The 11923-nt window shown below is 34.9% G+C and overlaps 3 protein-coding genes and 1 long non-coding RNA gene across 4 annotated transcripts; 2 read left to right on the top strand and 2 right to left on the bottom strand.

The window, feature by feature from the left end:
* On the bottom strand, positions 63 to 2156 carry LOC104744508. Its single transcript, XM_010465571.2, has 9 exons — positions 2016 to 2156; positions 1855 to 1916; positions 1586 to 1670; positions 1393 to 1479; positions 1248 to 1301; positions 976 to 1163; positions 781 to 863; positions 586 to 686; positions 63 to 495 (listed from the first exon to the last, which is right to left on the bottom strand). Exons 1-9 carry the CDS (start codon positions 2064 to 2066, stop codon positions 289 to 291), a joined length of 918 nt encoding a protein of 305 aa, XP_010463873.1. The 5' UTR covers positions 2067 to 2156; the 3' UTR covers positions 63 to 288.
* LOC109129254 lies at positions 3607 to 4043 on the top strand. The gene is made up of 3 exons (XR_002035484.1): positions 3607 to 3661; positions 3782 to 3867; positions 3974 to 4043. It is a non-coding gene; the product is annotated as an uncharacterized LOC109129254 (long non-coding RNA).
* Positions 5843 to 8743, top strand: LOC104744506 (glucan endo-1,3-beta-glucosidase 8-like). Its single transcript, XM_010465569.1, has 2 exons — positions 5843 to 6538; positions 7552 to 8743. The coding sequence occupies exons 1-2, from the start codon at positions 6180 to 6182 to the stop codon at positions 8672 to 8674; spliced, it is 1482 nt and encodes a 493-aa protein (XP_010463871.1). The 5' UTR covers positions 5843 to 6179; the 3' UTR covers positions 8675 to 8743.
* On the bottom strand, positions 8715 to 9814 carry LOC104744507 (short-chain type dehydrogenase/reductase-like). Its single transcript, XM_010465570.1, has 2 exons — positions 9327 to 9814; positions 8715 to 9244 (listed from the first exon to the last, which is right to left on the bottom strand). The coding sequence occupies exons 1-2, from the start codon at positions 9740 to 9742 to the stop codon at positions 8836 to 8838; spliced, it is 825 nt and encodes a 274-aa protein (XP_010463872.1). The 5' UTR covers positions 9743 to 9814; the 3' UTR covers positions 8715 to 8835.

Here is an 11923-nt window from a genome sequence, read left to right as displayed (position 1 = left end):
ACGAACGGCCGTTCGTCGGAGTTTGTACGGTGAATCGAGAGAGAGAAACGTAGTACTTATAATTGAACGCGTCAAAGCGTTTGGACCGTACCAAACATATCTTAATCAAACCGGTCAGATAATTTTACATTGAAAAGCTCAAAAGCTTTCAATAAATCCGTATCGGACCGTTGAGAACTAAATTAATAATACACGGTTATTACCACTAACCACCCTTGTTGCGTAAATAAACAATTTCACTAAAATGTAAACCGGTCCGGCTCGTCATTCATAAGAAAAGAATTGAAATCACAGACCGGTATGGTCAGTGAACTTGCTCACAACCTCTTGTTCCATTTCCACAAGTTGGTGGCAAAAAGCTTCAACGTCTTTCACCTCTTCTTCAAACTCAAACCTAAACTCTCTCCATTGATACTCATCTCCAGCCTCTTCTTCACTCGGTACCTTCCCCAACAACTTGAAACCTTTCTTATCCATTGATACCATATAAGCATCCTAATCGCCAAAAGAAAACACCGTTAAATGACCAAACTAACATAGAGATTCCGAAATCCAAAACTCATGGCATACGCTTCTTTTTTTTACCCTTGCGTTTATATCGAGATAGTATAGACAGAAAAGAATCAAAGCCCGTCTTCTTGATTCGTTCTTGTTGATTCCATCCACAAGTTTTGTAGACCAAATCCCTGTGAATTAAAAATCCAGTGCAAAACACTTAAGATGAAGCAAACCAAAAAGCTAGATGGATAGCTTGGAATCAAATGTCGTTGGTTTCATTACCTAATGGATCAGCTTTTGACAGTTCCAAAACCTTTAAGTCTATTTCTTTCGTGGCACCATTTGGGTCAATAAACATACATGAGCTGAGAAGAAAACGAGATAATTCATCATCATAAGATCTTGTCTTCAGTTAAGCTCAAACTGATATATTGGTTTAGTTACGCATAAACAGAGATGGGTTTGTGTGTTTTTTACCTTGGAACGAACTTATAAATAACGTATTTTTCTTTTGCATCACAGACCAGGGCTCTAAGACTCTCACACCGGGAGGCATACATCTGATCACAAGAATTCAAGATACTACGAACAGAATTTGGACTCTCACTAATCGCTTTCTCCTCTAATTGTATAGCTTCCTCAACATATTTATTCACCGCCTCAACCTTTTTATCAAGAAGACAAGGCATGATGAACAAAAAAAGGGAAAGCTATGACTGTCTCCGAATTAGAAGTTTTATGGTTCTTACCCTTTTCTCTTTAACAGGGACAATCTCTCCAGTAAAAGCAACCCGGTCTGGAAGCTGCAAACAAAGTTAACCCCGTCTGAGTAAGAGTGATACAGACTCAAAAAAACCTCCAATCTAAGACAAGACATTGAATAGAAACACAAACCTTTCCTAAAGACTTGAAAAAAGCTGCAAGGGGACCAGGATACGGATGGGAAATAGAAAAGGATCCACGTTCATCGAACATTATGTTCTGCCAAAATCAGAGATTAGCTTTTTAAGTTCTATTTACGATTGTGAATGGTCAGCATCATAAACGTATCATTCAAGACTAAGTATGTAACAATAAGAAAGCTTACAACATTGTGCGGTTCAGTTTCTGGTACCCAGAGATAGGGCTTTCCTCGTCTCATCACGTATTTAATCTTTGAAGTATGTATTATACTAAGCAAAACAGCCAAAATTAATACTTGATTCAAAATAACAATTTAGCAGAATCCCATGATCGACATTGAATGAAATCTAAAAACAGAGAAGCTTATCTTCTTCATATCCTCATGATAACCAAATCTGGGGTGTTCTAAGTACCCATCAAGCAATTTCAAACTTGAAAAAGTCGGGAAATTACCTAGCTTTATCTTCAGGTTTGATGGTATTTAGGTATCCTTGCCAGTTCGAACCGATTACAGTCTACACAGACAGGGAGAAGTAATTAGCCGAGAAATTTTCAATCGATACAAAGAAAGAGCTTCGATTTTAGGAAAATATATTAGAGAAAAGAGGATGTACTTTGCATTTCTCGGCAAGTGCAGAGAGATTCGCCTTGCTTCCTTTCATCATCGCGCTCTATGCTCACCAAGTGTTCGACGAAATACCTCTTTACGATCGCGCTCGCTCTATCACTCGCAATGTTTGGTTAGCTCTCAAGAAAGGGTAACGGTCTGTTTAGAACAGCGTCGATGGCCCATTAGTGCTGTTGGAAATACCCAATAATGACTCCAAAATATAAGGCCCATTAGATATGACGTTAAACATCATCATCATTACGCGCTTGCTTTAGCGCGTAGAACTATTTGTCTGGCGCCACGCCATTGCATCAGCCAAAGGGTAATATGTTGATTTAGCCGCATACGTGATGCTCTTTTTTTTCATGTCGACGACTCCCACTAATTTCTCTGGCTGATGATAATAAATTTTTTATAATATGTGTAGACCAACCGTGACTAATTTAATTACATGCCTTTTAAAGATCTGTTAATTATTCGTGTGTTTGTTGATGGTGCTCTCAAATCAAGAATCTCTATCGTCACCTTCTTATATTTGGATGTTTCTGATTTTCTTCTCGTACGTAAGAACGTTTGTACGTACTCGATCGTGAAAAAAAAGATAATCAACTTTTTCTAATAGAGAAAACAAATTGATCAGTCTAGCTAATCTATACACACACACTACCTAACTATACTTCATCATGACTACTTCAAATTAAGTAAGCCAAAATATACATCATAGTTATTAAAAAGTACGTCCATGGATACAATTTAAAAATCTTGTTTTCAATTAATTTAATATATTGGTGTACGTTTTATCATCATATATAATGTTTTGAAGTTCTGTAGATACAGAAACCCAATTTCTTAATATATGAGCTTACGAAAGCGATATTAACCTGCAAATTTTAACGTTTCTCAATACGTACGTGTGAACCTCCACAACATAGAATCAAAAGCTGCAAGTATTGTGCATAAGATTAACTTTCATACTTGAAATAGAACTATCAATACAATAAAAGAAGGATGCGTTGCTCTCCTCATCTGACACATCAGCCTCAACATTGAAGCATAACTTGACACATCATTTAAAATCAGTAACCTATCAGATTTAAACAATTAATACAGATCAGCTCTTTTTTTCTCACGTGGACAAAGCAAAAGTGAAACAAAAGAGAGCGTTTTAGCAATTCCTCGAGTTCTTATGTGGCTTGGTTTACGAAAGGATTGTTCTGTTGTGCCAATTTGAAAACCTAATATGTTTTCGCTCGATTAAAAGTCTACCTTGGATGTCATAAAACCTAATTTGTCAAACTGCGTCTATAGACTAAGAACTTGGGGGTTCAATTTTAGAGAGTATATCATAAAAATTAAAGCCTACGTAGGCTTTTAGTTATGACTCTCTATACCTTGGATGTTAGATGTTTAATTTTGTACTCCTATGAGCTTTTAGTTATGACTCGACCAATTGTTTGTTCCTTTCTAACATTGCTTATGTTGTTCGACATAATGCGTCAATGGGAATTATGTTTATAATGATAGTTGGTTTATGATGATAGTCGCGTTACCGTTGGTGGGTGTGACTTATTTTTCTTTTTAATCGTGTGGCCAATACAGGGAATTGAGATGCTCTCTCTTGGATCATTCAAGACTGGTGTCATCCTTTTGGTAAGAACCGCATCTTTGAATGTTATTATTGAAATTTATTTGGAATGATTAGATGATAAGACCATTCAAGTTATCAAAGATGTCTTATTCATTTCGGTGTTTGTTTAACTTGACTTCCAGGCAGGACTATTTTTTATGATATCTTCTGGGTTTTCTTCACTCCGGTTATGGTTAGTGTTGCCAAATCCTTTGATGCTCCAATAAAGGTTAGTAAAAGAAATTGCCTCAGAAGTACACACCAAATAAAATTAATTTGATTTTGGTTGTTGTTGTGATCTTGTCAGTAATCTCATTGTTGCATATTTGTTTCAGCTTTTATTCCCTACGGGTGATGCTCTAAGACCCTATTCTATGCTTGGCCTAGGTGACATTGTCATTCCCGGTATGTTCTCTTATGCGTAACTCAATAACTATATACAGCTTTTGGTTATACACTCTTGTATTTCGAATATTATATGAATATGAAACATTAGCTTTTGTTTTCCTTTAGGTATTTTTTGTTGCACCTGCTCTAAGATTTGATGTGTCAAGACGTAGACAACCACAATACTTCAAGAGATGGAAGATGGTGTTATATAGTGTTTGAGGTTGCAGGTAATTTTAGGTTTCTTTATTAAAACTGATATTAGTTTTTATAGAAATTTGAGTCATGTATTAGTGTTTCTCCACCATTGTTCATTCTGGCTTGAGCAGTTCATTTTAAAAAATCTAAGTTATTTACTGGAACACAAACTCTTTCATTAATTATTCTCGATTTATTGATTCAATACCACTCTTGATTTTGATAGTGAATGTTCTTTTGATATTCCATTTCCTTATTAGCAGTAGATATGTTGGGCCCTTACTTATTGAACATATGGAAGTTAGACTTGAGGACTACATGCCTATTAATTTTTGGCTAGAGTAATAAACAAAATCGAAAACAACAAGTAATTTCACTATGGTATGAATGCAGGGTATTACCTAAAAGATGTCATCCTTGGAATTTTTTTTTTCTTTTGGTGAGAATCAAGATACGGACGGCGAGAATCAACGGGAACATGAGCTAAAACTCACGGTCGAGACAGATTCATTAACCAAATTTGAGTTAGTGGATTATGACCCAGTTAGAGGTATATGCTCCATCATATGTTTCAGTCGGTTTGGTCGGTTCCGAATTGAACCAATTAAGTAGTTAGGTTTAAAATGATTTTTTTTTTTCCTTTTGAAATGTTTGGTTCGGTTCACATAAAATATATAGTAGTCAAAGTGAAACCGATTTTTTTTTATCTTGATTGTAATTTTAGTTTATATACGATGACTTTGGTACATAATATTTCGCTTAACAAACTTTGGTTTAGACAAATAATTGCTCTACAATCATATAAGACATGGTGTTCCCTCAAAATGCCACTTGATGCCAAACAACTTAATCAAAAATGCTAAGCACACATTGGTTTGATGTCAAAATGCCACTTGATGCCAAACAATTTCTTCAAAAATGCTTGGCAAACATTTGTTTGATGTAATAATGATTTTAAACAATATGATTTATTACATATTATATTTCTACTAAAAAAAATTATCAAAAAAATATATCTCGCAACATAGCACAAAACTAAACACGCATACTGTCATAACATCCACCATATTAATCAGAAAAAGAACAAAAAAAAATCAAAGCTTTTTATCACTTTGAAAGATTTGAGTAATGAGAAAAAGAAGCTTCTTAGTTTAACAAAACAAATCGATTTTGTAATCAGGTTATCTACCTGCTCGGTTTGTTGTTTCTACCGGTACTCCATGTTCTTTATATCTTTCTTTTCTTTTTTAATTAAAAAATAGTATATTCTTGGAAATTCCCACATTCATTATGCAAAAAAAAAAAGTATAGTCTTCTCTAAAAAAACGTTTATGAAACAAATAATAACAAAAAAAATAAAAATTATCATCAAGCACAATCAAATACTTTATTGATTATGAAATTTGATTCCAAAAAATATAATGAAAATTATTTATAAATGCAAAATAAAAAAGTTTATAAAATAAAAACACATAAAAACAATCCCGCAGCGTAGCGCGGTTACCAACCTAGTAGTATTAATTCTTTAATCCTCATACCAAACCACTAACACTTCGCCAACTGCTATAAATGTTGGTCAGGCCTGAATAATTAATACATGCATGGTACAGACTATATACATAGCCTTATGCTAATTATGTTAACTAAATTACATATATTTTAATAAATATTTGTTTTTATAGATATTTTAATGGTCGGTTTTTGTTTCAAAGGCCGGTTTTGACTCTGTTTCCTTCTTCTTCCTTCTGTAGTCCTATTTGATCTCTTCTTTCTTTGGCTTACTCAGATTTTTATTGTCAACTTAATCTTTTTCTTTCCCTTATCTCGAATCATCGGGCTACAACAGAGCATAAAAACCCACAAAAACTATTTATATACTTCTTACACTTCTTCTTTTCCACCATCAAGCACAAAACTTTCCAGGAAAAAAAAAAAACAGAGGAATCACAAAAAAAAATGAATCATCGACAAAAACAGAGTCCCATAACTAACTCCACCGTTGTCTTTGTCATCTTTTCCTCCGTATGTTTTTTCTCCGGCTGCGTTTCTGGCTTGGGAGTAAACTGGGGAACAATGGCGACTCATCAGTTACCACCGAAGACGGTGGTGGAGATGTTTAAAGACAACAACATACAGAAAGTGAAGCTGTTCGATGCTGACACGAACACGATGGGTGCTCTCGCTGGCTCTGGCGTCGAAGTTATGGTGGCGATCCCTAATGATCTACTCAAAGCCATGGGAAACTTTCAAAGAGCTAAAGATTGGGTCCAACGAAACGTTTCTCGATTCAACTTTAACAACGGCGTTAAGATCAAGTAAGTTTAAACATTTATTAACTTCGTGATTAATTACTCGAATTTTTAACGTAAGTAATATTGATACGTTATAGACTCTTATTTTGTTTTGGTTATAAGTTATAACCATGATATATTAACGATAGTATAAAGTAAAGCTTTTGGATATTGGATGATCTGAAAAGGGGAAATCAGTAGGATACTATAGACCCTTTTGGGTTACTGGAACTTTACAGAACGATTACTTTATAAACTTTTGTTACTGTTTTATTAAAGAAAATAAAAAATGTTGACAACTTGAAAATTAATAATTGGATTTGGAGGTCTATAATAGTCGTGAGCCCACCTGATTAGACAAACTGAGGTGAGCTCCAATCCTTTACACGTTTATTTTGGTGTTCTGACTTAGTTGGACAACTAAAATCTTTATTCTCTTCTAGTAATATTTATCTGTAGAATGCTATTATTGGTCGAAATGAGCGAATCATTTTTTTTTTTCGTTATATTATTTCAGTTGTTAACCTGTTATAATAGTTTGTTGAGCACCACATCCTTTCAATTATCTCTATATGTATGTATATATTTTTCTTGTTAAATAATGTAAATTATTTGAATTTGGTTTATCCATATATGGACCATCAATCATGTGTGTGTATATCCCATATTCATATTTATTCAACCCATATTTCATATATATTCAAATATGGACCGTCATGTGTGTGTCAAGTATTTATTGCACATGATCCAAACGTGTTCTGAAACCAAAAAAGTCTATATCTTTCTTTTTCATCAGTTCCTCTTTATTGCAAAGATGCAAACTTTGCAACTATTGGATGTCATGTGAAATTTCACGCAATGTTATTATCGTACCGACGTTAAAAAAAATACCAATATGAAATCATGTAATTTCTGAAATATATCACAAGAATATAAAATTTATTACTAAAGCTTTAAATTCTATTTGAATTATGATTTAATTTCAACTTTAGCAAAAATAAATTAGTAATATGAATTCAACTTTTTTTTGTATGCAGATATGTTGCCGTAGGGAACGAGCCGTTCTTGACGGCATACAACGGATCATTCATAAACCTAACGTACCCAGCACTCTTCAACATCCAGACCGCTTTAAACGAAGCCGGAGTCGGTGATTTCATCAAAGCCACCGTTCCTTTAAACGCGGACGTTTACAACTCTCCTCCAGACAACCAAGTCCCATCCGCCGGAAGATTCCGTTCCGACATCATCCAAGAAATGACACAAATCGTTAACTTCCTCGCGCAGAACAAAGCTCCTTTCACCGTCAACATTTACCCTTTCCTCAGTCTCTACTTAAGCAGTGACTTCCCTTTCGACTACGCTTTCTTTGACGGCCAAAACACCGTTAACGATAACGGTGTTATCTACACGAACGTCTTCGACGCTAGTTTCGACACGCTTGTAGCTTCTTTGAACGCGTTGAATCACGGCGACATGGAAGTGATCGTTGGAGAAGTTGGTTGGCCTACGGATGGAGACAAGAACGCAAACATTCAAAACGCGGAACGGTTTTATTCCGGTTTGCTTCCGCGGTTGTCGAACAACGTAGGAACTCCTATGCGTAAAGGTTACATTGAGGTTTATCTTTTCGGATTTATCGATGAAGATGCAAAAAGTGTAGCGCCCGGAAACTTCGAACGTCATTGGGGGATATTCAAATTCGATGGCCAACCGAAGTTCCCGTTTGATTTTAGGGGACAAGGGCAGAAAAAGTTCTTAACCGGAGCTAGAAACGTTCAGTACATGCTAAACCAGTGGTGTATGTTTAATCCTAATGGTCGTGGCAATATGAGTAAGCTCGGAGATAATATAGACTACGCTTGTTCGCTTTCGGACTGTACCGCTTTAGGTTACGGATCATCTTGTGGCAATCTTGATGCGAATGGAAATGCGTCTTATGCGTTTAACATGTATTTCCAAGTGCAAAATCAAGAAGCTCAAGCTTGCGATTTTGAAGGGCTAGCGACGATCACTACTAGGAATATATCTCAAGGACAATGTAATTTCCCGATTCAGATCGGAGAGCCATCGTTTGGTCATTATGATTATAGCTATGGTTCGATGGTTAGGTTATGTTTGGTGATGAGTGGTTTGGTGTTTCTTCTCCTAGCACAATGAGATTATAATATTTTTCGTTGTATATGACTGATTCTTTGGGTTAATATCAATCATTTGGTTCATAGATTATTTGATATGTTTGTTTCCATTGTATCAAATTTACACCGTTTGAAATTTAAAAGCTTTGATTGTAAAAGAAGACTAACCTCTCTGTCTATTTACTAGAGACATCCACCATTAGCAATGATGACTTGACCGTTGATCCATTCAGCAGCGTCACTGGCTAAGAACCCAACAACAGGTGCGATGTCTTTGGTCTCACCAAGCCTACCAAATAAGTTGAGTGACTTTACTTTCTCTACAATCTCATCGCTCACTCCTGTAAAAAACATATCCGTGGCAACGGCTCCAGGAGAAACACAGTTCACTGTAATATGTGTTCCTTTGAGCTCTTTGGCAAGAATCTTGGCCATGGCTTCTACTGCTGCCTTTGAAGCCGTGTATGAGCCATAGTGTGGATGTAAGGATTGGACCAGTGTAGTTGAGAGGAGGATGATCCGGCCACCGCCTCCACGTTTTAGCCTGTTCGCAGCTTCTCTAGCGCAAAGAAACGCACCTCTTGTGTTCACACTGTTATCAAGCAACGAATCGAATAATTAGGAATCACTGAAAAATCGTGTTAATTAAGCAATAATTAAAACTTAAAATTGACCTAATGATGCGATCAAAAAGTTCAACTGATGTGTCTGAGAGAGAGGAATGATTAGGATCGGCTATAGCAGCTGAGTTAACCAAGATATGAACCGGCGACTCGAAGACACGCTCTGCCTCATCGAAAAGTGACTTCACCTGGCTCGGCTCCGAGATATCAGCCTTCACCACAATGACACGTGGAATTTTACCGGCGACGTCTTCTGAATCGTCGTTCTTCGAACAGCTGGATGTAATCGCCGCCGCGACTTTGTCGGCCTCGACGGAGTTAGTGGAGTAATTAACAACGATCCTAGCTCCAAGCTCGGCAAGGTGGATAGCTATAGCACGGCCTATACCTCGAGAAGATCCCGTGACTATAGCGACTCGGCCGGCGAGGCAAAACGTGGGAGACGAAACTGACGACGCAGCAGCCATACGAATGAAAGATTTATTTTATTTTATTTTTTTACTAAAAAATTTATTAGTGTCATTTATTTAGGGTAGATAGACAGTAGTTATGACATCGTGTTATATGTGTGTAAGTGAGGGAAAACGGCCAGTTTCCCCTAAACTTAGTTGCTTTATCGTATTCCTACATAAAACTTTCGAGTGTGTTTAAAACTACATGAACTAATATATAATTTGAATTTATTACATAAACTATATAAATACGGTCAGAACCTACAAATCAGAAGATGCCGTTAATTAAACCGTTAATGTAACTGACTGGAATGCCACGTAGGATTTACAAGACGACGTAGTTTCACTAAAATTAATTTGTTTAAAAAATCAACAAGCTGAAGTGTCGAACCAATGACCTCAACGAAGACTTACTCGATCAATTACCAAACAAGCTACAACAACTCTCAATGAAAATTGAAACATAAACTATATATATACACTCGTCTTTCTTCTTCCTCATTAACAAACGATAGCAGGAGACAGATCTGAACAAACAAAACCATGTCATTGATGACTTAGAATCGACGAACCATTTATAAGAAAAAATCAGTTTCGTTTCCTAAGCTAGTAAGCATCGTCAAAGCTCAACAAATCAAATAGTTTACACAATTTAGCAAAAATTAAACACCTAAAACCCACTTTAATCAATACCCAAGTTGAGGCAATATGAAAACTTGAAAACGCCCAATTTTACAGGTCTCGATAAGGAATTCAAACACCAAATGCTTCAATAACATAAATCCAGATGGAAATATATCCTAAAGAATACCAAAAGATAAAATTTGAAAAACAGAAAAAAAAAAAACAAAAAGAAATACGAGCAGACATTAAAAAAAAAAAAAGGAATCAATGACAGTTCTTGGGTTCTTAATTTCTTTGTCAATACAGAATTGAAATCTCTTTGTCTCTGCAGATTTGTTTCCTTCTATCAATGGTCCACGGGGAAGAAGAAGAATCGAAGAACGCGTATATATATACGGATGTGTGCTCTTACATCGAGAAGTCTTATAGCTCATTTGGTATTGAGGCGGGTGTGTATATGGAGAGGTCATTGGTTCGACTCTTTACCTTGTTAGTTTTTCAAACAAATTAATTTTAGTGAAACGACGTCGTTTTGTAAATCGCAGTCGTATAGTTCACCTACGTGGCATCCCAGTCAGCTACATTAACGGTTTAATTAACGGCATCTTCTGATTTGTAGGTTTTGACCGCATTTAAATAGTTTATGTAGTAAATTCAAATTATATATTAGTTCATGTAGTTTTAAGCACACTCGAAAGTTTTGTGTAGGAATACGATAAAGCAATTAAGTTTAAGGGGGAATTGGTGATCGTTAGTTTTGTCTGGATCCGTCGATTCGTACACAATTTCAATTTGAATTGCTTCAATGTTTGCTTTTGTTTGGAAAATGAATGAATATTATTTTTAAAAAATATTACATAGTTTCGTTTATATTTTACTATTTTTCTTTATTGTACTATAAAATTTAGCCACTCGTATAATTTTAAATAAATAAGATTATATGACGGTAGACAAATACTAGTAAGGCCAATTCCAACGGGTACACCAAAACAACCAAATTATAGTGTTAATGCTCTCCAACCATACACTAAAAACAACACTATCTCCATTTTTTTGGTGTTTTGTGAATAGTGTTACACCATATTTGGTGTAACACTATTCACAAAACACTAAAAATATATATATTATTTTATTCATGTTTTTGATTTAAAAATATATTAAAATTATTGTTAATCAACTAAAAACTAGATATATCATTAATATTTTAAAATATTCTTATTACATTTAGTAATATAAATTAGTAACTATAATTAATATAGTATAAAATAATAATTACAATTAAATTTTAAAATAAATATTAAATTTAATAAGATTAAAAGTTCATACTAAACTTCAATAAAATAATAAAAACATTATATTACAAAATTAAAACTAAACAAACATAAAAACTAAAATCAATAAGATACATAATATAATTTTGAACAACAATCTAATTTCCTTGAACAACAATCTTAATCTAATTTCCACTAAGATAATCATAGTACTGACTAAAATTTGGTTGGTCTTCATCTTGAGATTATTGTCCTTGAACATGTTCTCCTTGAACTAAATCTTCTTGATTTTGGGATGCTC

This window comes from Camelina sativa, chromosome 15 (assembly GCF_000633955.1).
Source record: "Camelina sativa cultivar DH55 chromosome 15, Cs, whole genome shotgun sequence".
In the NCBI taxonomy this organism is placed as follows: domain Eukaryota; kingdom Viridiplantae; phylum Streptophyta; class Magnoliopsida; order Brassicales; family Brassicaceae; genus Camelina; species Camelina sativa.
The sequence above is the reverse complement of the archived record's forward strand: the minus strand, read 5'-3'. Positions and strand labels throughout refer to the sequence as shown.